This window comes from Tauraco erythrolophus, chromosome 9 (genome assembly GCF_009769465.1).
Source record: "Tauraco erythrolophus isolate bTauEry1 chromosome 9, bTauEry1.pri, whole genome shotgun sequence".
In the NCBI taxonomy this organism is placed as follows: Eukaryota; Metazoa; Chordata; class Aves; order Musophagiformes; family Musophagidae; genus Tauraco; species Tauraco erythrolophus.
In genome coordinates this window covers 590,391-615,980 of record NC_141473.1, presented here as the reverse complement: position 1 = coordinate 615,980, position 25,590 = coordinate 590,391, and the positions used below count along the sequence as shown (strand labels likewise).

At 53.2% G+C, this 25,590-nt stretch overlaps 1 protein-coding gene across 1 annotated transcript; it reads left to right on the top strand.

Annotated features, from left to right (window-relative positions):
* The first annotated feature begins 395 nt into the window (after positions 1-395).
* On the top strand, positions 396-21,718 carry PWWP2B (PWWP domain containing 2B). The gene is made up of 3 exons (XM_086616619.1): positions 396-547; positions 7,767-9,420; positions 21,195-21,718. The coding sequence occupies exons 1-2, from the start codon at positions 396-398 to the stop codon at positions 9,400-9,402; spliced, it is 1,788 nt and encodes a 595-aa protein (XP_086472745.1). The 3' UTR covers positions 9,403-9,420; positions 21,195-21,718.
* Positions 21,719-25,590: the final 3,872 nt, after the last annotated feature.

The following is a 25,590-nucleotide window of genomic DNA, read 5'->3' as shown; positions in this document are numbered from 1 at the left end:
GGGCGGGGCCTCCGGGCCTCCGCGGGCGGGGGCCGGGAAGGGGCGGGGCGACCGGAGCCCGCCCCCCCGACTGGGCCCGCCCCCCGCCGGGCTGGGGCCGGCGCGCCGCGCGGCCGCCAGGGGGCGGGCGGGGCCGGCCCCGCCGCGGCCCGCCCCGCCCCTCCGCCCCGCCCCGCCCCGGCACACGTGCGCGGCAGCCCCGCCCGGCGGAGCGGGGGGCGCTGGGCCGCCCGCAGCCGCGGGGGCGGTTCCCTGACGTCACGCACCTACGGCAGCGGCGGCCGCGGGGCGCCCGCACTCTGAGGTCATCGCGCGGCGCGGCCCGGCCCGGCCCGGCCCGGCCCCAGCGGCCGCCGCCGGCGGGGGAGGGGCACGGCGGCGGCGGCGACGGCAGCATGGCCGAGGCGGCGGAGGCGGGGGCGCCGTCGCCGCGGGTGGGCGCGTGGCTGCCGGTGCTGGTGGAGCAGATGGTGAACGACACGCTGGTGGTCACGCTGAGCTGCGGGGAGCGCCGCTTCACCGGCGTCCTGCTCGACTGCACCAAGAAGTACGGGGTTGGGGGGGGGGGGGGAGCGGCACGCGGCGGGTCGGTCCGAGGGGGGCGCGACGCGGGGAGCGGGGCTGGCCCGGGGCGCCGTGGCCCAGCTGGGGTCGGAGGCCCCGCGCTGCCCCCGCCGCCGGCGGCGCTCGCCCTTTGTTCGCCCGGGACGGCCCGGCGGGAACAAAGCGGCCCGGGGCCGCCTGCGGGCGGGAGCGGAGCCCGGCCGGGCCGGCGTGGGGGGGGCAGTGGCGGTACTGGTACCGTCCCGGTGCTGCCGGGGCGGTGCGGGCGGCCCCTGAGCCTGGCGTGGGAGGCCGGGCCGCCCCGTGCCCCGGGGGTGGCGAGTCCTTCCGTGGTGAACGGCGAGGCTTCGCCACGGCCCCCTCGCCTGGTGTCCGAGGGGACGCGGCGGGGCCGGGCCGCTGCCCTCGCACACGACCTGGGGCGAGCGTGTCCGCCCCCCCCGCTGCCCTCCCGGCCGGGTCCCGGGGCTGCCCGCTCCCCTCCCCGCCGGCCCTGTGCTGCGGCAGCCCCCGCCTCGCCCGGTGGCCGCGGGAGGAGGCTGCAGCCTGGCTGGCCTCGTCGGTCCTTCCCCTTTCTCCCTTCGGTCGCCAGCGGCTCTGAGGCGGCACCGCGGGTGCCCGGAGCTCCCTGTGCCCCCTCTCCTCCCGTCCCTGGGAGCCGGGCAGCCCTCGCCCCGCGGCTCTGCCGCGGCGATGATTTCCGCGGGATGCCGGGGTATCTTCCCCCGGGTTGCGGTTCCGCTGTGGCAGCAGCCGCCGCCGCGGCGCGGCTGCGTGGCCGTGGGCCCCTCTGACATGGCATTTCGCTGGCGGGGCGCACGGAGGGCCCGTCCTTCTGAAGGTGAGAGGAGGCGTTCGCGCAGCGGATGCTTTATTTCAGAACGATCCGAACTCTTACAGCATCCCTGGGTGCGCCGGTGGTGGGTACGGCTGTCCGGCCGCTGCTGGCTGCCCTGTGCTGCGTTAGCCGAGAGCAGAGCTTCGCGTTCCGTCTGCTCCGGGAACGAGCCGTCGGGCACCGGCTGGGCAGGAGCATGGCCAGCGTCACCTCTGCAGTTCTCCTGAGAAGATGCGTGAAGCAAGACTTCTGAACTTCATTTTCATAGTTTATTTAGTTTCACATGGCTATCCTGGAAAATTGGAGCCGGGTTTTCAGAAGTATTCAGGCATCTAACTCTGTTAGAGCCTACAAATCTCGCCTGGTGTCTCGTTCCAGCCAAAACAGCGAGCGGTAGGCATCAAACCCAGCTGCTTCTGTCTTTTCACATTTCAGTTATCTTCCTCGTTAGTGACAACATACACTTTTTTAACCTGTTTTTTTTTTTCCCCTAACCTTTCTGCCTGTTTTTTTTTCTCCCCTGTCCTCAGTGGATCCAAGAAACAACCAGATGGGTGTTTCTTCCCAGGTTTCAAGGTGCTTCTGGAGCCTTTCACTGACCCAGCCCTGTTGCTGGTGATGCTCATCTCTGCTGGGGTGGGAGGGTGGCAGACAGCCCCCGGTCGCCTGAGTGACAGAGCGGTCTCCGAGGGTTGGTGCTCATTCCACTGCCGTCCCATCAAACAGGAGACACAGAAAGGCAGCGTGCACCTTTCTGACTTGAAGTGGAACAGAGAGGGCAGAAAGAAGGGGGTTTGTTGATGTGTCTTGACTTGTGAGTAGGAGAGCTGCCTCCGTCTCCTCCCACCCACCCCAGTAATTATCCATCTCTAATGATCAGACCTTTCTGTGGTGAGACGTGAGCCTTCCAATGGGCCCACCTGCCCCCAGGGTTACACAGGGATGAGACTGCTGCTCCCCACAGTTGCCTTAAAAGAGGCTAAAATCTTTGGGTGGGCCCGTTCCATGGCCCGCTGGTACGGTAGCGCTGCTTCAGGTAGAAACATGAAGAAAAGCACTTCGGCTTCTGGGTACCACCTGGCACTACGTTTTATTCATCACTATAGGGCCGCAATGGAGCATGTCCTGCCTGCCTCACCAGAAGCTCTGGCTAGAGGTCTTCTCAGCCTCCACGAGTCTCTTGCAGCAGTGGGGGCAGAGCTTCTCCCCATGGGCCCGGAGGTCTCCTCCCTTCAGGTGCTGCGCAGAGCAACTGCTGGGGCCACGTCCCATCCGTGCTGGTCCCGAGCACTGGCTGGCCTGTGATGGCCATGGTGACCGACCATGACTGGAGAGCCATGGCCTCTGGTTGTGGCTGGTCCACAGGAAGGAAGTGTCATACTTGAGGGAAGTGCCCAGCTCTGGGTGGGCCGTAGTGGCTGGGAGTGCATGGGGGGAGCCGGCTGAAAGCACCTTCTCCGCTGCAGGACCTTCTGTTTGGGATGTGGAGGGAAGAAGAGATCTCGCCCACCATGTTCACAGCAGAACACTGGAGTCAGTCTGGTCGTGGGTGGAAGTGGTCGGAAGGTAGAGGTCAAGATGTGTCCCAAGGGCAGCAGGAATTTGTCAGCTTGGTGCTGAACTTTGAAGGCTCCAAAGCAGAGAAGTGGCAGAGATATTTTCCCTCCCTGTCGTCCTGCTGATGGAGCAGTGTCTCTCGCTGGTCTGTGCCCTGTGCGGGGGTTACCGTGTGCTCTGTCTGTGCCCCCAGCAGCAGTCATTGCGGTGCAGGCAGTGCTGCCCCACTGGAGCGGGGAGCTGTGCGCGGTGGTGGGACAGGACTGGCAGGAGAGGAGCAACCAGTGGGTGGCTTTGCCTGTTCAAAAAGGGGAGAACTCCGAAAGAAAGAGAGGGAAATCCTGTATGCTGGCTCTTCAGCTCCCTTTTGTGCGTTAAGCTGGTTTTAGCATTATGCACAGGACAAATCTGTTTTATTTCCCCTAAAGTGTAGGGGCTGATGTGGGGAGCTGCCTGCCACCCTGAGGCCCAGGCAGCCGGGACCTCCCTCTCCATCCAGATCCCACCGTTGGACTCCCGTTATTTTGGCCACAAAGCAGCAGGCGCAGGTTTGCACCCAAAACCGCCTGCCCGGGTCTGCGGGGCCGGGCCTGCAGGCAGCTCGCATGGGCAGCGGGAGCAGCCGCGGGCAGGAGCCTGCCTGCCTCCGGCCGGCCTTCTGCCCTGCACCTTCGGGAACGTGGGGAAAAACACATGCCTGACTTTTCCGGTAGCCGTGGAATTATTTGAAGAAAAAATGGTGATTGGCATCCTACAAGCATGGCTTTTTGGCCGCAGCCTGGACAGCGCGTGCAGCAAGCACCAGTGCTCATACCCAGTGACTGGCGGTTACTCGCTGCTGCTAAACGTGCTCTTCTAGACAGTAAGCTCCGTAGCATCCATGCTCAGGAGGAGATGTAAATGCATTTTGACTGCAGTCACGGTGGTTTTGATAGCAAGACTTGGCAGTTCTGTTGCAACCGAGCTTATAATTAGTTATTTTTTAATTATGCATGATCATAAACCAGAGGATGGGGTCTTCTGTTCCAAGCAGAGGTTGGGTTGAGGTAACTTAGTCCATTTGGCTATGACTGCCCCAGAAAGGGGCATTACGAGCAGGGCGAAATCACGTCCCGCTCTGTTTCCTGCTGCTTGTAACACCTGCGCTCCTGCCCCTAACCCACACCTTCATCCTGGTTGGGTGGGTTTAGATACGCAGGATCAATAGTGACAGTAAGTAAACAGAAGAAATACATTAATTACATCCAGATTTGTGCAAAAAAGTCAGTTTGTGGGGAAAGCTTGTGAAACTGTGGTAAAAGTGAGCTTCTCCTGGAAAGTGAAGTGTCAGATGAAATGTTTCCTGTACTGCAGTGAGTGGAAAGACACTGGAGCTAAATCCTCTTACCAGGAGCTCTGCCTGCCTGGAAGGCGGCTTCAGGCTGGGTGAGGGGGGAGCAGCGGGGGCTGCGGGCATGGCCCCTGGTGAGCGCTCCCCACTGGAAGGACTTAAACTCTCTGAGTTGGTCCGCCCGCAGCTGAAGTAGCCCTGAGAAGCTCGGTCTTCCAGCGCATCCCCGTCAGGAGTACGTAGTGTGGAGGGATAGCGAAACTGAAAGCAGCCTTGGGTGACGGTGCGGTTCACTCGTGCTGAACGGGCGCTGCTGGTGCCCAGCGATGAGATACGAGATGCTCTGCACATCCTCTCCGGGGCTGTTTTCCTGCCCCTGAGCAGTAGGGCCGGGGCACACAGTGCTGCATGGGGAGGCGGGTGGGCAGGCAGAGCTCTGCTTGCCTCTGCCCGGGGCTGGCCTAGTAGGCAGACAGGAAGACAGATGATTCCTCAGCAAAACTGGTTTCTTACCCTTTGGAGACACTTCCAGTGTGAAAGAAAATAACTAGAGGCCCCTTGGGAGCAAGCGTGTCCGTCACCTGTGCACCTGGCTGTGGCAGTGTGCCGGGGCACCCCTGTGGTTACCCCGCGACAGGTGGGGCCATCGGGTTCCTGGTGTCCTGGCTGGAGCCAGAGGCACCGCTGGAGGAGCTGCAGGGACTGTAATTTCCCATGGCTGCCCTCGTGGTCTGCCCAGAGAGTGCCCGGTCCAGGGCATGCAGCTGTGGCGGGAGGTGCTGGGTGCCCTGCTCAGGCTCCCCAAGGCAGGGATGCTTGTGAGCTCCTGCTGTGTTGCCTCCACACCACAGGGTCCCAGCCCAGGACAGGGCAGGAAGGACTCGTCTGTGTAGTCAGCACCCCTGGCTGTGTACCTGACGGTTCCTGGCACCCGCTGCTGTAGCTGCATGGAGTGGGCTCTCCCCGGCACTGTCAGATGCCATGGTGGGCTACCTGCCCACCCCAGTGCCGGCACAGGAGCAGCCCTGCTGCACCGCCGTGCCACAGCAGGGTTTGCAGAGCTCATCTGTCCGTGCCGCTGTCCCTGCCAGAGCCGCTGCCTGGGCGCGCGGAAGCTGCTGCCTTCAAAAAATGAATCTTAAGCTGCCTTGTTGTTCAGCCTGGCAGTTCGTGTGATCCCTCGGACGAGGCAGGGGATGTATTTTCTCCTGGAGTGCTGGTGCTGCTGTGTCTCCAGGCTGAAGAGCTGCTGAAGCAGTGCCCTGGCACAGCGCGATGACCGACTCTGGGTGAGGAGTCCCTGTGGCACGGGGCTCTTCCTGCTTGTTTGGGCTTTTTTCCTTGTGTTTTTGTAACAAGTCTAAAATGGCAGGACCCCAGCCTAAATTGGAAGGCTTCTGGTTAAACTGGCTGGACCTGCCCGATCAGAGCCAGGCTGCAGGGACCAGAGGGAGCTGGGCTTGTGTCCACGCGAGGAACGGAAGGCTTGTGCAGTTTTCTGGTGTGATCAAATTAGACAATTTTGTTGCATAACATAACCAAAATTGATAGCCAGAGCTTTGGAAATTATATCACTTTCAGTTGTTTTAGGAACGATGCTGACATCTTTGTTTGGCTGTACAAACTGTACTTGCTTTCTTGGTTGTCGTTTGAAAGACACCTACATTCTCAGTTGTCTGTATTTAAAAAAAAAACTCGTAGAACAAAAACATTTTGTTCCAAATTACATGGTTTCAACAGATTAATCCTCTTAACTCACTAGCATTTGAACTTGGAGCTTCCCAGTTGAAACTACACTGTCATCTAAACAGCAAGTTCTTGCGCTCTTTGAAAAACGGGAAAGGACTTTTCGGAGTCCAGATAACTCAGTGGTTCTTTTTACTTCGGAGAAGGGCAGTGACTTGGTGCCACAGTCAGACTAATTCCTGGTTGCTTAGTTTATGCAAGCTTTTTTTTTTAAACATGATGGAGTCTTCAGGGAAATCAGGTGAGAGAGGCACAGTCTGTAGTTGTCTGAGAGCCACAGTAAGTGGGGTCCATGTTCCCCATTCTCCTGGGATCTGCTCAGAAAGCCCAGCTCTTTTTTGCCTCTGATCTCGGGTGGTTTGTGACCTTCGGTAACGCCGTGCTCTGCCGATGCTCCTGTGGGAAGGAGACCTCCTCGCCTGTGCCTGGGGAGGGCAAGGGACCTTTTCAGGATCCTTCCCCAGCAAAGACCCGGTGCGTGAGGGCAGAGCTGGGAGGCGCTGGGAGCCCCAGGGAGGGAGGAGGAGAACTCACAGCAGTGACTTTGTGCCCCTTTTGATGAGGGGGTGTGTGACTGAGTGGTACCTTCAGCCTCTCTTTGGTGCCCTTCTGCGGAACAGTTGCCCAAGTCCTTCTCCATGATGCCACCAAGAAATTCCTCCCTTGCTCATGGCTGGAAGAAGAACGATGGCAAGCGGGGGGGAAACGGGGAGTGTGGCATCCTAAACTGAAACTACTGTTTGGTCGGTAGCTGTTCTCCATCTCTTTGTGACTTCTTCGTGGCTCACCCATCAGCATTTTGTTATTATTTAAAAAGCTGAAACTCTCTATTGATGGTGCACTCTCTACAGAAGTATCTTGCCCATTCTGAGTCAGTGTTTCAGGGCAAATATTTGTCCAAGTGCTGTGCTAGCATAGCATTTCTAATATCAGGCCAAGGGCATAAATTCTGGTGCAGAAGCCCAGAGGCATGAATCGCAGCTGTGAGTTTGTGCTTCAGAGGATTTGCTTTTGCCATTATCTGTGCAAGATACTGTATCCAGGCTTTGGTAGCCTGTAATGAGACTTGGCATTGGACAATAGTACGTTATCATTCTTAATCTTGCTGTTCTGAAGTAGCAGTGTATTCCTTATTTTAACAAATAAAGTCATACGTGGAAAGACCGGGGGTAGAGGAGCAGAGCTGTGTACCAGTGAACACGTGGCTTGAAAGTGCGAGTTACCCATCCAGGAGGTTCAGGTTTTGAGCGAGAAGCTGAAAAGTCAGCCAGGCGAGTACAGTGCAAGGAAAGGAAGTTTAATAGGTCCCAGAAGGTTTGCGTAATCTGTATCACAGCCCTCCTCGTGGCTTTACCAGCCTGCTGATAAAATAAACTGCTTTGCGTGATAGAACTTGAAACTTCCTACAGCAAACCTTTGTGCAAGAAGTTCGTGAAAATAGAGATTTTGATCTCGGTGCCTTTTCTGGCAGCGGGGTAGGACACCTTTCCTAAATTTTGAAATGTTGGTATTTTTTTCAGTGGCAGAATTGGCTGCCTTGTCTTAAGTTAAGGGAAAATGTTGTGTTCTTAGTATGTGGAGGTTGTGGGGTTTTTTGTTTTGTGTGTGTGTTGTGTTTTTATTTTTATAAATAAACTAGCGTGTTTGTTATGTACAGTCTTCCCAGAGAAGAACCTTACAAGCATCCTGACTCTTTCTCTTTTCCTTCCTGTCCTTCTTACCCCCTTTCAGGTCCGGACTGTTTTGTCTCCCGTCCTCCTTTCCCAAGCACGAGGACCCTCCTGCTGACGCTTGCGCTAACGGAGCTGCTGACGGCGGAGATGCTGTGCGGGGCGAGACGGAGCCGCAGCCCGTGGCTGAGAAGCCTCCCAAAGGAAGCGGTGATGAGCAAGTACCCCCCCTCCTGCCTCCCCCGCCGCCTGGCAGCCTTCCCCCTTACCCCCCCTACTTCGAGGGAGCTCCCTTTCCCCGCCCGCTGTGGCTGCGGCACACGTACAACCAGTGGGTTCCTCAGCCGCCGCCACGGACTATAAAGAGGACGAGGAGGCGTTTGTCGCGGAATAGAGACCCGGGAAGGCTTATCATGAGCACGATCAGGCTACGGCCAAGACAGGTGCTCTGTGAGAAGTGTAAAAACACTCTGAACCCCGAGGATGCGAACACAGCCAGGCAGAACGCTAAAACCAGGAGGAAGCTGAGCATTCAGGACAAAGAGCAGAAAAAGCACACTGACTCCGACTACGTGGAGAAAAGGAACAAAAGAGAGAAGAGAGAGGATGACAAGTTTTCTGGGGAGCTAGTGCATCGAACGCCAGTTATAAAAATATCCTACAGTACTCCACAAGGGAAAGGCGAAGTTGTAAAAATCCCTTCCCGGGTTCATGGCTCAGTCAAACCGTTTTGCCCAGAGCGTATATTGCAGAATGGAGGGGAGGACCAAGAGGAGACCAGAGACTCGGAACGGTGTCGAGAAACCAAATGTTTAATGGACAAGTCAGCAGGCAGCCAGCTTGCTTCCATTCCAAAGCTGAAGCTCACGCGGCCGGTGCATTCCAGTGCGGATGTCCCACCCCCAAAGATACGGCTGAAGCCCCATCGCATGAATGACGGTCAGAGTGTTTCAATTTATAAGGCAGAACTCATTGACGAAATAAATGTCCTTCAGAACAGCAGGGAGTCCAATCCTGGCGCGTATTACAATGACGAATCCACAGACAGAAGTTTGGCTGAGATGTCTTCAGGGAGTTCAGGTGAAGATGATGACTTTAAAAGATTTTCCCAAGGTAAAGATGGACATGATAACTTGGCTTTCCTTATGAATTATCGTAAAAGAAAAGCAGATTCTTCTAGTTTATCGGTGTGTAGTAATGACAGTCTAGACGAATCCAAGTCTTCTAGTTCAGAAGTAACATCACCAGAAATGTGTGACTTTTTGCCTGGTGATGATGCATCCGTCTCTTCATCTTCAAAAGATGAGCGTAAAATTGTGCCGCCACTAACAGTTAGACTGCATACCCAAAGCGTGTCCAAATGCGTCACAGAAGATGGAAGAACTGTTTCAGTGGGGGATATTGTTTGGGGTAAAATTCATGGTTTTCCATGGTGGCCAGCACGTGTTCTTGACATAAACCTTAGCCAGAAGGAAAATGGGGAACCTTCATGGCGAGAAGCTAAAGTATCATGGTTTGGTTCTCCAACGACTTCATTCTTATCTGTTTCAAAACTCTCTCCTTTCTCTGAATTTTTCAAACTGAGATTTAATCGCAAGAAGAAAGGGATGTATCGGAAAGCTATCACAGAAGCCGCAAAGGCAGTAGAGCATCTGACTCCAGAAATAAGAGATCTCTTAACGCAGTTTGAGACATAACTTTGCCTCCAGAATCAGGTGAGTGCTTGCTGGACTAATGCTTCCTGTGAAAAAACTCCTTGTGTTTTTTAATCTATGTTTCCACTGTTTGTTTTCATTTGTTTTCCATAAACACTGAGATTGACAGACTTTAAACTTAAATGCCTGGCTGTTCGTTGGTGGTGGTAATTTCAGAGGTAATTTCCAAACCTTTTAGGGAACCATGGGAATTGGAGCCCCTGCACCTGGAGGGGAGTACAAGCAGTTGATGTGGTGAGGAAGCAAGCATCGCTTGTTCAAAGCACTGATAAAATTGTGGTCAGGTATTAGCACTGTTCACAGGTAGGATGTGGCGAGTATTGAGGATGCTTCTTTGCTTCAGAACTAATCCTGTGTGGCTGGAGGGTTAACAGCTCCTAGACTTAAAGGTGCTTTGAAATATCTTTTGGTTCAAACAGCTAAAACTCTTCCTGGAACTGAGATTGTATTTATCGTATCTAGGTGCTGATGCCCAGCAGTTACCCGTAACAGTTAAGGGCCCTTGGAGGCCCTTAGCTCCCCTGCAGTTTCTCTGATCCCTCCTGGGACGAATTTCTTACTAAGGCACTTCCTTTATTGCTCTTCGGAATGATTGTACCAAAAACTGTCTTTAACTTGGAAACTGTGTTTCAATATTTCTCACAGCACTTGAGGTTTGGCTTCTGTCTGAAATGCCGGTGTGTTGCTGGGGAATGGCCTGGATCATCAAATTACATTATTTTGGGCTGCAGCCTCTTTGTTTGAGGAGATAAGGTGGGAACATAAACGTGGGAGCTGATTCTTTATAGTGCCTCCCTGTTTTGCTTTAACTGGTTGCAAGCATGGAGGGGGATGGGACTCCCTTTGTCATCAAACCGTCAAAACTTTGCCCAGGATGAAAATTCGGTACCTCAAAATACCGGATGTGGTGTGCCTGGGAATTGAAATACCATCTGTAATTTCAGTTGGTGCTGCCTACTACGCTGCCCTCAGTGAAGTCCCTGGGAGAAATCCAGCAACTTGAATGAGATCTAGAATCGTTTCACAACCTTCCAGTCGTCACCGTCTAGACAAGACCTCACCTGTGATACTTTTAAACAGGGGGAGGGATTAACTTTTTGTCTGAAAACCATAACTAATCATTAGGAAGAGTCTTGTTGTCAGGGATCTTGCTTTATACACTGTGGTTCATCATGTTGTCCCCTAAATTTGTTTGCTCTTTTTCATGCTAGAAGGACTGGTACTGTTCCTGCTGTAGACCGTTGTCTCTGTCTAAGCTGTTGTAGATGCAGTGGGGCTACGATGATCAGCCCTCATGTAATCCTGAGGGAGAAAAAGGATTTTGTACCTATTGTCATGGGACTTCACCACTTGCTTGAGTGTGATGAAGGACTTGCTCTGCTTGAGTTATTCCACCTCAGCAAGCCTGGCTGCAGTAAATAATCAGTGTGGCGTATTCCTCCTGTGTGCTCAAGGTGTCTGGACACTGGAGCAAGTGAAAAATGTTTAACTGCAGCAGCATTTAAGCTGCATCCTTGAGCTTGCCCCTTCAAATGCTGCTTAACTCTGGCTAAAGACTTTATTATATCAAGAGTGTTTGGATTGGACCCAAATTCCTATTAGCTAGATCTGGAGTATAAATAAACCTGATGCCCAGAATACGCTGTCCTTGCCAGTGAAAGAATCATGGTCAAAACCCATTGCTCCTGTAGGAACAGTGCTCTATTTAAAGGAGCAGCAAAGCTTCATCTTTCTTCTGAACTATCTTCACTGTGTTGGTACATGCAGTTGGGGACAGCTTTAGCAGAACGGATGTCGCCACCGTTAGTGACAGCTGTCTTTGCTGTTGTGAGTGTGGGTGGGCTGGAATGCCTTACCTGGTGGCTCCTGGGCAGGAGAAGGGGCAGGGTGAAGAAGCACCTCATGCTTCAGAGCAGCCAGATTGGCCATGCCAGTCAGTCCATGCAGAGTAGGAAGGTGCGTGGCCAAGAGGAGCGCCAAGTCCAGACCTGGAAGTCAAAATGAGAGGATGTTTGCCCAATCCCATTATAGCCAAAGGAAAACGCTGGCCGTTCTTACCAGCAGGACCACAGCAGAGGTGGTGCTAACAGTAAGACCCGGCCACAAGATGTGGGGTGAAGGGCTGTAGGGCAAGGCATCAAGATGGAAAAGAAATACGTGCTCCAGAGGAGACCTGGGTTATTGCAGAGACGATGGATACCTGAGCTGTAGGTACAGAGCAGAAGGGGTGGAGTAGGTCTGTAAACTGGGGGAAAGAAGAAAACATTGCGAATGATAAGAACATGGTGGGATGGCCTGGATGAGGCCAGACCCTTCCTTCCCTCTGTACTCTTTGGCCAAACCTCTGCGTGTATGTATGGGCACACAGAGACATTTAACGCGGATCACCGTCCCGCTGGCTCCTTCCTCCCGGCTGAGGATGGCTCTCTGCCTTCCCTGTGTCTGAGGTGAGCTGCCAGCCCAGGCTGCCTGCCTGGAGGTGGTACAGTAGCGGGGTGAACAGCTGCAGTTGCTCAAAACTAGAAGAGCAGAACAAGGCTTGCTGTGTTTGTGTGTCCCAATCAGACCAGCATGGCCAGTGCTGGGTGTGTCCCTTAGAAAACAATTCCTGACTTCAGAGACTTGCCCTGTATCTCACTCTCTCCATTCAGGAGGATGGAGTTTTATTGCTTTCCTCGAATATTCCTGAGGTGGAACTGAAACATTTCCATCAGTTGCTCATTGACTGTTCTTTCCTGAAGGGCGTAACTGAAGTTTTCACTGATGTTTGCAATTCCTGCAGTTAAATATCTGAAAGCTTTGAGGCCTTTTCAAGGCGGTCCAGCCTTCTGCCGGTTGCAGTCGTTTCCAAGAGCAGGCATCTGACTGGTGATATTGCACGTTGCCGCGGTGGAATCTGTCGTGCTGGGACCTCACCGGCAGCTGCACGAGGGCTCGTTATCGTTAGCACAGAGCGAGAGTCCAGGAGGTGCCTCCAGCAGCAGCGCTCGGTGCCAACACCGCGTGTGCCCATCCTGGGCACGGCTGAAGGTTGCGACTGCGGACGTTTTCTGTTGGGAAACTGTCTGCTGGCACGTGACACTGTTCTGCAAAGCGTGGAGGGTAACTGCTGGAAAAAAACGTACAAACAGTTCAGGTAATTTGCGAATGCATATAAAACTGGAAGCAATTTTTAAAGAACTTGGTTTGAGTTAGAGAAGCTGCCATGAGCATTTTATATTTATGTTTTTATTGTTCTGTCTTTATTTTTTTTTTCAGCAAAAATACTTTATTAAAACCCTGTCATTACCTGATTAGTAAAACAAGGTTTCTGGAAAAAACAACAGGCAGACTTGCAACCCGTAGAAGTCAAATTTGGTTTACAGTAGTGCCAGGAGAAAAATGCCCACTCAGCATCTTCTCATGCCGCTGTGTAGCTCCTGCTTGTGTGTCACGTACAGAGCCTCTGTGCACGCCGCCGTGCCGCAGAGATGTCTGCGCCGTGCCGGACGCCCGGTGGGTTGTCCTCACCCGGTGTTAAAGCCCCGGGTATGGCTCACCCCGCTCCTCGCACACCTGTGACCTGCTGTTGGCAGGGGGTGGCCGTGGCCAGACCCAGGGCTCCGGCAGCGCCAGGACAGCGGTCGGCGTTGCCGCCCCGCGGAGCCTGACCCACCGGCAGCCCTGTCCCACGGGCAGGAGCCGAGGTGCAGCCAGTCCCTTGGCACAAAGGGGCAGGGTGCTGCCACACGTGCCAGGAGAAGGCCAGAAGCAGCTGAGTGTGATGTCCGTCCTGGCGACGCTGTCGTGACTCCCTGAACATCTCGGAGCCATTGGCCCAGGCGGTAGCGGTGGCTGCGGTGGGGGCTGCCCACATGGCGGAGCCGCCGATGCGCGAGGGGCAGCCATCCTTCCGGCCTCTCCTGATGGAGGTGGCTCCACTTCTCCTCTGTCCTGCAGCGTCCCGACCCCCTCCCCGTGTAACCGCTGGCCGGGCTGTGCTGCCGGCCTGGCTGGAACCTCGTCGGTGTCACCACTTTGGCTGCAGGGCTCTTGTCTCCAGAGTTGTTTTGGATGGTCAGAAAAGTCTTCCGAGAGCCGGCGTGGTGCCCACGGCGTGCCGAGCATGTCTCCCAGCAGGGGTGGCAGGCCCATGTGCGGGACCTCCTCCCAGAGCTTCTCCTGCAGGGTTTGGCGCTCCCGGCTCAACGTTTTTCTTGGGAGTAAGAAAATCTCTTGTGCTTTTGCATTTTGCTTTCTGTTCACTTCTATGATAACGTGGTAGTTAAACTTGCAGCTGCATAAACTCCAAATTCCTTGAGCCAAACAACTGCTCTTCCATTGTCTTTCACAGTGAGGAGCACCCCAGCATATTCCTGATTCTATAATGGGAGTCCTGCCGGTGCACCTGGGGCGTGGTGGGTGCTGGGCACCTGGTGTGGGGGGCAGCCCTGCACGGGGCAGACACAGGCGCTTCGGGCTGCTGTCACGCGTGCCATGGTGGGGCCACAGCTCTGGCTCTGCCACGGCCTGGGGCACAACAGGGAAGGAGAGCCGTGTGTCCCAAGGCCACCCTGTCCCTGCCCCAGGGAACACATCGCGGGATGGGATCGGGGGTTTTCCAGGAGTGTGTGTTGCTCCGGTCCTGCTGCATGGGGAGTGTTGGTCCATGCAGTGCTGGGGCTCCTGTTCTGCTCTGTGATCCTCCTGGACGACTCCTCGTGACATGTGTCCCCTCCCTGCCCACAGCCCTTTCATGCAGTAAAACTTTTTATAAAAACTGCTTGTAGATTTTCCCATTCGTCTCTGCATGAAACAAGTTTACGATATGTATATTCATTTGCTTTTTCAGTCTGGAAAAATCTCCCTCTCTTTATGCCCTTTACCCCCAAGCTGTGGCACCATTAAACTTGAGAACACTGGCTTGTGAAGGTTTTAATTTTACTGCTAATTAGCTTAATAGACCCTCAGTATCAGTACATGTAGCTGTTCATCACAAAAAGCACACTGCTACTATGTACAGCAAAATCAAAGCTTATTGCATACTTGCTATATATAGTAAGCTCTAACGTAAAATTTGGAGCGTTGGGTTATGACTTCACCTTCAAAGATGTTCAGGGCTTTGTACGTGCATGTTGCCAGTACTGCTTGCCAGCAGTTTATGAAGCAATATAAATCACTCTGCTTTTTTCTTTTACTTCTCTTCCGCTCTACCGGTGGCACAAAAAGGTTATATGACTTTATATAAAGTTGTGGTGGTGATTGCTGTGATAGCTAAATTTTTTAAAACACCTGCCTGGTGACGTGAAATATTTTCAGCCCAGAAGATGAATGCTTGAGATTTTTCTTGGTCTGGTTTCTAGATGGTTCAGTCAACTCAAGCCAAGCATCCGACTTAATTACTGTTTCTCAGTCTTCCTCCAAGCAGCTCGGAGTCAGCGTCTCTGCATACTAACACGAAGTAGGAGAACAAGTCTAAAACAGACTGCGTCGCATACTTGTGTGCCCCAGCGCTGGGTGCCTGGCGCTGCACGCCTGGTGACATCCTGCTGGTTTTCCTGTTTGCGTTGTGACCGCTGCGACTGCGTTTGGAGACACGTAGATCCCTGCTGCTTCTCCCTGTTTGTGCCATCTGTTGCCCTTCTTTCCCTCTGCGCTCTGCTCCCGGGCGTACTTTTTGGAAATGCCAGCAGGCCCTACATTGTGCTATTTCTAACTGCACACGAGCTGCGCGGATGCCCGAGAGCGCGATCCACTTACGTGAGCTGTAACTTCAGCTGCAGAAGGAGATTTGTATCAACCACAGGGCTTATAGCAGCTCCCTTGGAAGCACGGCGAACTGCTCTCGGGGCCGAGGGTCTCCGAGCCCCATCTGAAGCTTTGGGCATCTGCTGGTTGTGCGAGCCGAGCGTGCCCGCGGTGAGCAGCGAGGGTGGGTGTCCCTCTGCGGTGTCACCAGCCTGCTGCGTGCTCGGTGCTGGTGGCATCTGTGCAGGAGCAGGATCAATGCCAGGGGTTCGGAGCAGCGGGTGCTTTCAGTGGAGTGGGGGGGGTTCAGCCTCCACAGAGCAGCCCCTTCCGCAGCACCGCTTCCCAGGGCGGGAGAGATGTCTGGATGAACAGCCTGGAAACTAGGTTCTTTGAAAACTTTTACAAATAATGTAAAAATTTCTGTAGTTTTTCCTGAATTGCATTTATTTGCAAACTCAAATGGAGGTGTCTAAAATTGCAGCTACGGTTCTCTTTTTGATGCGGAGCGTGGCGACTGCAGCTGGGTGGGAGCTTGGGCAGCGGCTGGTGGAGGGGCAGCGCGGGGTGGGCAGCCCTGGCCAGCTGGAGGGGCAGAGCCCTCCTGCCTCTCTGGGTAAGGCTCAGAAGTTCGTCCTGCTTCTGTTGGGGTGAAGCAGATGTTTGCAAGGTACCAAGCACCTCCAGGCTGCACATACACAAAGGCTACTTTGAACCAAGAAGGAATGGGAGATTTTTTGGAAGCTCGGGGGTCGCTCTGTAGAGAAGGGTGCTTGTGGCTCTGTAGGAGAGGAGTAAGCAAGATCTTCACGCAGTAGTCATGCATTGTTCATGGCACGTGCAGCTGCTTGGCTCCTCAGGCCTGATGACACAACAAGATGACACAGGTATTTCCCATTTTAATGCTTAAGTGTGAAAGGTAAGACTTTGAACTCAAAAATCGATGTGAAGACTCTTGAATGTTGGAAAAACCCTTGCGAACTGTTGTTTCAGCCTTGATACGTGTTTTGTTTTTTCCACAAGTACCCATCGCTGGCAGTGGGATCAAGGTGAAGGGGAGTGTGTGGGCTGAGTGACAAACGCTGCCTGATAAAAGACTTGGGGAAGCCGCTTGCCTGTATCCTGCAAACTAGATAAGGATGAGCTGGTGCCTGGTTTATTTGCTTTAAATCTGCGTGATGCATCTGTTTTGCACTCTGTATGTACCTTTACAGAATATGTGGGGTTTGCATTAGAATCACAGAATGGTTTGCGTTGGAAGGGACCTTCAAGATCATCTAGTTCCAACCCCCCTGCCATGGGCAGGGACACCTTCCACTACACCAGGTTGCTCAAAACCCCATCCAGCCTGGCCTTGAACACTTCCAGGGATGGGGCAGCCACAGCTTCTCTGGGCATAAGCTAGTTTATGAACTCTCGCACATCCCTGAGATTACGCACATCTGAAACGCTTCTCGTGTCTGGCAGCGGTGGCAGAGATGGGGCTGAATACCTTGACTTCTGGAGTGCTTGTGCTTTTCATACCTACAGTCCCTGCACCCCAAACCTCCAGCTCTTCAGTCATTTGAAAAGTGCTCTCTAACTTCTGCCGGTGCCATCTCTGCCCCATGCAGGAGCAGCGTGGGACCCTGCCGTGCACACCAGCGGTGACACCCGGCTGGTGCGTGAGGGTGAGGGCTGTGTCTCCCCCCCGTCCCGAGGCTGCTGGGCCAGGTCCCGCTGCCTGTGGGCGGCAGAAGGCTCTTTGTGCTCTGGTCCCCAGGGATGCAGCATGCAGAGCAGGTCCACGCGTGGTCCTGCCAGTGCCAGCCAAGGTGGCTCGTCTCGCCTGAGCCAGAGGGTCACAAGTGTGCTGCGGCGTCTTGTGCCTGAGCCGTGCCGCAGGGACTCCGTCAGCTGCCCCGCGTTACTTGTCTAGTCGTGCCTTGGTACTGGGTATGTGTGTCTCTCTGGAAGGGAGGAGCAGGGCATTTTTTTAATGAAAGCTTTTTCTCATTAGGTTGATGAATTTCTGGAGGAGTGAATGTTTTAAACTGACATACCAGTTCCTGTTTAATCTGCGTTAGGTTCTTGCTGTTGCAGGATCAGACAGACTTGTTTTCTTAATAGAGCATATTTCCTGTGTGCTCTCTGCAGTTGAAGCAATGGATTGTAGCAAAATTACTGGTTTAACTTCCCTTAATGAATGAGACTTGCTCTATTTTGATTCAAGCCAGTAACTTGAGCCTTTTCTTCATGCAGAAAACAACCCATTCTAAAAGCAGAAAACCCTTGAACCTGGTAGAGGATTCTTCACAGAGATGCTTGGATGAGAGTTTAACATTCAAGAACAGAGCTGCCAGCCTGTTCAAGTCAGCTGGATCCTCATGCCTTGGGAGTTGGAGACTGTTCCTAAACCCTGTCCGACGGCTCAGGGACAGGGGTCCCGGCTGCAATCCAGTAACCCCCACCCAGCCCAGCCCTCCTTCCGCAGGAGGAAAGCATGGGAAGGAAGGACTTTCCTGGGCCGCTGCCAGCAGCAGCCTTTGCCCTTCCTCTCGCCTTCTGCTGGCAATGCGGGCTGTCAGGCAGGTTCTGTCTTCAGAAACAACGCCCTGCAGGAGCCAGTCAGCTGCCTGGCAGAGGTCTTCTGGGTCCCCTGGCCCTCTCCTCAGGGCTGTGGGAAGATACAGCCACTTGATCTTCCTGAGCTTGAGCCAGGGCTCTCCCAAGGGGAGATATCTGAAGGAAGAGATACCTGCGGTACTGTGTTCAGCTCTGGGGTCCCCAACACAAGAAGGACATGGAGCTGCTGGAGCGGGTCCAGAGGAGGCCACGAAGATGATCCAAGCACTAGAGCACCTCTGCTATGGAGACAGGCTGAGAGAGATGGGGCTGGACAGGCTGAGAGAGATGGGGCTGTTCAGCCTGGAGAAGGCTCCGGGGAGACCTTCCAGCCGCCTTCCAGTACCTAAAGGGGCTACAAGAAAGCTGGAGAGGGGCTTTGGACAAGGGTGTGTAGTGACAGGACACTGGACAATGGCTTTGAACTAAAAGAGGGGAGATTTCTATTAGATAGAAGGAAGAAATTCTTCCCTCTGAGGGTGATGAGGCGCTGGCGCAGGTTGCCCAGGGAAGCTGTGGCTGCCCCATCCCTGGCAGTGTTCAAGGCCAGGTTGGATGGGGCTTTGAGCAACCTGGTGTAGTAGAGTATGTCCCTGCCCATGGCAGGGGGGTTGGAACTGGATGGTCTTTGAGATCCCTTCCAACCCAAACCACTGCAGCTGTTAAATCTGACTTTGTGAATGGCTTTGTTTGGTCCAAAAGTTCTTTTTTTTGTTTATGAATAAGCACTAGGCTTCAGGAGAGCTGTCTTGGCTTTCCTTTTGACACACAGCTTAGCAGGCAGGCTGTGAGGTCATGCCGTTGTCCTGAGTCAGTCGGTCTGTTACGTGTTCGTTACTCATACGTGTATCGAGGCTGCAGCAATGTCCGGAATGCAGTGTCTGAGCTGCTGCTCCGTCCTGGAGATTATTTTTTTTTTTTTAACAGAAATCTCTGAAGTTTTCCGGGGACGAAGTGAGAGGATACGAGCAACTTTCTGTGTTTGCTCCTCTTGAACACATGTTGAAAACTCCTGGGTCTGCTCAGGGGGTCTCTTAAAACGGACACCTGAGCTCTCGTTGGAGGCAGCCCCTGGTGCCGTGCCGAGCCCAGGCTGCGGAGCTCTGTGTTGCCAGGCCGGGGAGGAGTGCCCAGCCGGCCACAGGCACCCGGAGCTGAGCAGGATGGAGAGCTTCCGACAGCTCGGACATTTCGAGATGTGGAGCACCAGCTGTTTTAAAGCAGTTTGCTGTTTTGCTGGAAGCACCAACCTTCTGCTCCCAGAGGGGGGAACCCCTGATCTTTGCCCCCAGGAAATCTCAGCGAGCAGCTACGGTTCGGCCTCATCCCTGTCCCAGTGACGGAGCAGCGTCTGCCCTCGCGCAGGCAGAGCCCCTCGCTGGGAGGCTGCTTGGCATCGTGCGACTCTTGTGACGCTTCCTTCCTCCAAACATGAAAATAACAAAGAATAAAGCCAGCCTGAGGGCTTGCTGATACTGCCTCAACAAGGAAATGCATTTTTCCTGTTTAGACCAAATATTCTCAATCTGTACTCTGTCTCTGAAGGATCAGCTTTTTGCAAAAACCATTTGAGGGATGTTCTGCCAGGTCCGTGGACCCCACTAAGGCTTTGGTAGGTGTAAGATAATAAGCCTGCAAGTGGGTTTGTTGTGTACTCTTGAAAATCTCGCCGTTCAACAGAAGGCAGATGAGTAAATTCTCCTGCAAGATGAAGTGTAAATTTATACTCTGTTGACCATAGGTAAGAGGGCCTTGTTGTGAGACATCCCAGTTTCTTAGGAGTGGGATGATTCTGCTAAACAAATACTGAAGGAGTTTGTGAAACCTGATTGTGGTCCTGTGGAGTACAGGTTTTAGGGCAGGTGTCCGTGGTGTATTGAATCCTCTCTTTGAAGTCTCAAACGTATGGGCAATACTGAAGATCAGTCTGGAAGCCGAGTCTGGGCAAATCGGTGTGGCATTGGGTTCCATGCCTGCAGAAGAGGTGCTGCTGCGTTTTCAGCAGCGTTGGAAACGTGGTCGTCTTCCTGCCATCGGTGCTGGCGTTCTTGGTTTATTGTGCTCTGTACTTGTTAAGTCACAAACCTCAACTGTGAGAGGTTTTTAAAGGTCTTTGATCTCTTGCTTCGTAGCATTAATCCTGTTTGTCAGGAACGTGGATTTGAGCCTGTGTGTCCTGCGGTTTTGACTGGTCCACATTAGTTGATCTGGCACGGACATGCGTTGGGGCTGCTCAGACTGTTGAACTGGCTCCAGCTCAGTTGCGTTTCAAGTGTGGTGCAGTGATGCTTTTGCAATTGGAAAGTGCAAGTGTAGATCTCCATGGCATTTTTTCGTTTGTTTCTGTGTCACTGAGTTGTTTCACGTGTCTTCTGGTTTCTCCACTTGATCTTGAAGACAAGCAGATGCTCCCTTTGAGCTCTTGCAAGGCTTTTGCTCCAGAACCTGACTTACAGGGCCATTACCAGTACTTCTTGCGTGCAGGGGTACCGATGAGGGCTTCTGTCTGTGGTAGTTACTCGTTTTGACAGGCACATCCCTCTGCAGGAGATGCCCTCATCCTGAGCAGCTGGTGCCTGGTGAGAAGGCCGGGTGACAGCAGCGTGACGCGCCAGGCGTGGGTGGCCTCGTTCCCTGTGCTTGCTGTCTTCTGGAGCACGTCGTTTCACACTCGTGGATCCAGAGCGAGCGTGGTGTGCTCCCGTTGCCTGAAGGGTGGTCAGTGGTGGTCTGGCGTGCTCCGTTACAGCCGTCCTGGGATGGCTGCATGGGAGGGGAGCGGTGTGTGGTCCTTCGAGAGACCTTGGCTGTCCCGGGGTCTCGGCAGCGCTGCCGCGGCACACGCTTGCTCCTGCAGCGGGCTGGGGTGGGGAAGGGAGTCTGCGGCGGGGGGGTCCGAGGGGAAGGGGGTGTCTGTTCCCTCGAGGCAAGGCCAGAAGGCAGCATGGCTGCTCTGCCTCTTCGTTAGCGCGGGGCGCTGCGGCAGCGGTCCGTGTCTTGAGCGGTTGCAGGTACTTAGAAAAGCTTCTGTACAGCTTGCTCTCAAGGGGGAAATAATCCTATTTTATGGATTGTGTTTTAAAAGTGGAGGCAGATGTTCTTCACGTGGCTCAGTGTGTAGGGACTCGTGGCAGATTAACCTACAGTAACCCACCCCAAATGGAGACTGAGGAGTCTTTAAGCCAGAGACTGAAGATTTATCATCATCACTGAAACTCATGTCGTGTCTCTCTTGGAGAAAATTCCCACTCTTACTTCGGGTTTGTTAACTTGACAAGTTTCTTCCAAAGCTGTAGCTGCTGCCGGTTTTGCCTGCCTGGCCAGCTGGGAGCAGGAGAATTCCTGGCTATATTTAGAGGAAGCCCGGAGCGTGTGCCTCGCTGCTAATGCCGGTCCGTTCCGTGCCGCCTGCAGTAACCTCTTCCTCTTTCACTTTCTTCAAGGTAACAGAAGATAAGAGCACAGCTGTTCTCCTAGAGGGTCACGAAGTCTGTAAACACCCTGACGTGCTCCCCAGGAGAGTCTGGAGGTTGCCGTGCACATGGCAGGAGGACGAGTTTCCTTGTCAGATTGAGCTGCTTTCCATCTGGGACAGGTGACAGGCACCGGGACGTGGCGTTAGGAGGCTCTTCTGGTGCCAGGCTGGCAGGAAAGTCTTAAGGGTATCTTACCCCAAACGAGAATTTGACAAGTCATACGGCACTGGACTAGGAGAACAGCAAAAAAACACAACTTGGAATGTATTTATTACTTAAAAGTTAGCTATTCTTGATAAAATCCCCAAAATTACTGCTGCTGCTTATTTTACTTACAGATTTCACACACTTGTTAATTTTAAAGCTACCAAACTTTTACTCAATACTGTACTCTGAGAAATGTAATTGGAGCAGGACATGCAATAGAATGAAATCATTGTAGTGTCTTAAGTACCATGGACTCACTTTTGTCTCTATTAAAACTTGGAAAATGTGCAACACGTAACTATGTGGCTGTCATTGCGTACGTTACAGCTTCTTCTGTTTCCTGCAGAGCTGAGGGAATCGGTGGTTTCAGGTACGTGAACAGGCAGTCTCCTGCTGCCTGGGGTGGGTTTGTCCCCTAAATGTCTGCTTTCCTGACGCCCCTGCAGCGCAGCCTCGGCCGGCGCGTGCCGCGGGCGTGGGGGGGTGGTTAGCCTGACGGCTCCGACTGCGCAGTGGGTTAACGTTTTGAACTAAACTTTGTGTTTGCACCTCGTCAACAAGTGTGATTTAAGGCCCCTTGAGCACGTGGTGTTGGATAGAAAGGATCTTCATCCTTACGCGTGAGCGGTCTTAGTCGTTAATGATTAGCGGTCTTTAAAAACCAGAAAACAAACAGCTTACAGCTTTGTACCAGATTTAGAGTACAAATGGTTTACAAGCTAAAGTGACCTGTGGACAAGCTTTAGAAACCGTATTGGTTAATTTTTTTCTGGTTTTGCATTAGTCTAGCTTTCCCTTGGGTTCCCTCAGTCTAGAAACATTAATTTATGATTATCTATTGCTTCTGGTGCTGGAGAAAACAGTTCAGAGTTGTCCCTGCTAGGTAAGATGTTGTCTGCATGTAGATTTCCATCAAGCTTTAGTATCGTTGCGTAGATTCTGCTTCTCGTTTGTTCTTCATCTGTTGCAGCAAACCCTGTGATGAGCTATTGTTGAATTAGAAGAATGAGCGTATCAGAAAACAGAAGCTTGTGTTACCCTGGTGTGGGCTTCGTGCTGGTCCATATTGAGGTCTTCTGAATGTCAGCAAGAGAGGTCAGAGCTTCCCTCTTAACAACAACAAAGTTTAACAAGAAGAGTTTGACACCACAAAACCCTTCTGCTGAGTCTCTGTAAGAGCATAAAACGAGTCAATAAGTTTCCCTTAAAACAGTTGGAAGACTGTGGGATGAAACACGCAGGCTGAAGGGCAGTGCTGAAATAGGACATCTGTCTCCCAAGGCCAGATGTTCGCCACCTCTGCAAACAAATCAGTAAGCTTCCTGTTTTCCAAAAATAAGTGTGGAAAGGACAGCCGTGTGTAGTGGAGGAACGTGTTCCTGCACCTTCTGTAAAGCCTTTATGAAGCAGCTGTTTACCTGGGCATCCGCGTCGCCCATCTCCAGAGCAGACTGCTGGGCTGGCAAAGATGCTCTTGTGCAGGGAGTGCTCCCGCTCACGCAGAGAACAGTTCCTCCTTTCTCAGCCCCAGTCTGTCCGTCGTCAGGAGTTTGTGGGTTTTTCTCCCAGCATCTGCTCGAGGTGGGCCTCGGGTTAGCTGATGGCTACGCGAGGTAGTTCTTGTGTTTTCTGCTCACACAGTTCTCTATTGTACGAAACTCCTGCTAGAAAGCGTTGCAAAGGTTTTTGGCTGTAGCGTGATGGTGGTTAGCTGAAGGGAGTTACAAGCAGCCTTCTGTTCGTTTCAAAAATAAAATTTAAAAAAAAGGCAAAACAAAAATAACCAATCCCCACTCCCCCACGCTCTCGGCAAAAGCACTTGTCTGCTCCCGTCTCTGGCGAAGGGCTGCTCTGCGGCCGAAGGAGATGCCAAGAACAACAGGTGAGTCCTGGCTGCTCTCCGGAGAGGGCTGGCAGATGTCCCTCAGGTCCCACGACCGGGCAGCAGCACCCTGCAGACAGGCTTTGGGTCTCTGCTGGGTGTGAGAGGGAATTACAATACCTCACTCTTGGGGCCACTGATTTTCCCCAAGGCTTGGGACACGAGACAGGTTGAGAAGGCAAGCTCAAGTCCAGCGTCCGTCCTCTAACGCTGGGTGTGGTCCCCAGGTTGGAGTTGCTTTAAGACAGGATGTCCGAGAGTTCTTTCCCGTGATAATTTGGCTCTGCAGTAAAACCCCTGGTGCACGTAAACATGCCTGGCAGATGGCCTCACCTGGAGTACTGCGTTCAGCTCTGGGGTCCCAACACAAGAAGGACACAGAGCTGTTGGAGTGAGTCCAGAGAAGGCCACAAAGATGATCCGAGGGCTGGAGCACCTCTGCTATGGAGACAGGTTGAGAGAGTTGGGGCTGTTCAGCCTGGAGGAGAGAAGGCTCCGGGGAGAGAGACCTTCCAGCACCTTCCAGTGCCTGAAGGGGCTACAGGAAAGCTGGAGAGGGGCTTTTGACACGGGTGTGTGGTGACAGGACACGGGGCAATGGCTTTAAACTGAAAGAGGGGAGATTTAGATCAGATCTAAGGAAGAAATTCTTCCCTCTGAGGATGGTGAGACACTGGCATAGGTTGCCCAGAGAAGCTGTGGCTGCCCCATCCCTGGAAGTGTTCAAGGCCAGGTTGGATGGGGCTTTGAGCAACCTGGTGTAGTGGAGGGTGTCCCTGCCCATGGCAGGGGGGTTGGAACTGGATGATCTTTGAGGTCCCTTCCAACCCAAACCATTCTATGATTTTGTGATTCTATGTTTTGCTGTACAGCAGAAAGCCATCTGCCTTCTGCTCTGCCTTGACAGCCCCTGTCCCTCGTCCTCCAGAGCAGCGGTCACACTCCCCAGCACCATGGAGCAGTTCCCAGTATTGCCTTCAAGAAAACTTCCACTCTCCCCTGGCAGGTTGTGGGTCCTGCTGGTCCCCTGTCACCAAGGGCACAGCTTGGGCTGCCGCTGTGCCTGGACGTGGGACGTTCCTGACGTGTCCAGGCCCTTTGGAGACAAACAACGGGCTCCTCCAAAGAGGAGTGGAAGGCTGCACGGGCTGGGGCTGCTTTTTCTGTCCCTTGCCCTGGCCATGCCACGTGGCGTGACACACGTGTCCCTGTTAGCATCAGCGTCAAGAATGAAGCAGATGAGAAATTTAAGCGCTGCGGGTGAGTCACCAGATTTTTGCCACTTTACTGACAACTGCTGCGGGGAGTTTCAGTAAAAACACAGAAAATAGTGCTCAGGAGGCGCGTGAGCGGGTCGGACGCTGGGGTCCTGCCCGTGGCTCAGTGCCAGAGGTGGGTTTGAACACCAGCCTTAACTGTCCCAACAAAACGCACAACGTGGGCTCTGCGTCTGGGAGCCGAAGAAGCTGGCTCGCTTCACCTCCCTGGAAAGATTATTCTCAGCTTTTGGCGAGGCTTAAAGCGAAAATCTTGCAGCAAATTCCTTCTTTTTGCCTTGGCCATTATGCAGATAAATGAAAATAATTTCTCAGCAAATGCAAGAGCGTAAACCAAGAGCATGCTGATGTTTCATTTTTTAACTGATTTTAAAAAGCTACTGTAGAAGCTTCTAAGTGTTGTTTTTAATACTGTGAAGTTTGAGTAGCTTACTTCAGTCTTTTATCCTGTCAGAGGAAAAGCTCCCTTAGGTTGAAACCTGGATGGCACCGATCAGGAATAGTAAGTGCTCTTTAGTATTCTCTGTGATAGGTTCTGTGTTGCCCATTGAACGTCGTTAACGGGTCCCCGTGTGCTGTGAAATTTCACTTTTTGTTCAATTTTTGAGGTTTCCTTCCTTATACTTTCAAACCTTGTGCCTGGCTGTAGGAAACGGTGGGCCTTTTTCAGTCCATTTCCATTCTTGTTGCACAGCCTCCGCTGCTCTGCGCTGTGGTTCCAAGGTTTCCTCCTGAACACGACAGCTGTGCTTCAGCTCACACAGCTGATTCCCTAAATGCAGCCCTGCAGAATCCCAGTGTGGTTTTCGGGGGGGGGGGGGGGGCGGGTCCGTATTTTCTTCTGACATTATTCAAACCAGTACTAAACCTACCAGTATTTTTTGTACTAAGGCATTTTGCTAATACTCTGAATCCATAGATGAAATTTTGTGTGCATAATCCATGTTCCTTTTACTTGGCCTCATGCCTGACCTGCCTTGAGCAGGTTTTCAGCCCC

Bases quoted from the DNA above. Each gene is read 5' to 3' on its own strand.
- PWWP2B (XM_086616619.1), top strand. From the start codon at position 396: ATGGCCGAGGCGGCGGAGGCGGGGGCGCCGTCGCCGCGGGTGGGCGCG. The intron at 548-7,766 runs GTACGGGGTTGG...ACCCCCTTTCAG, and splicing joins CTGCTCGACTGCACCAAGAA to GTCCGGACTGTTTTGTCTCC.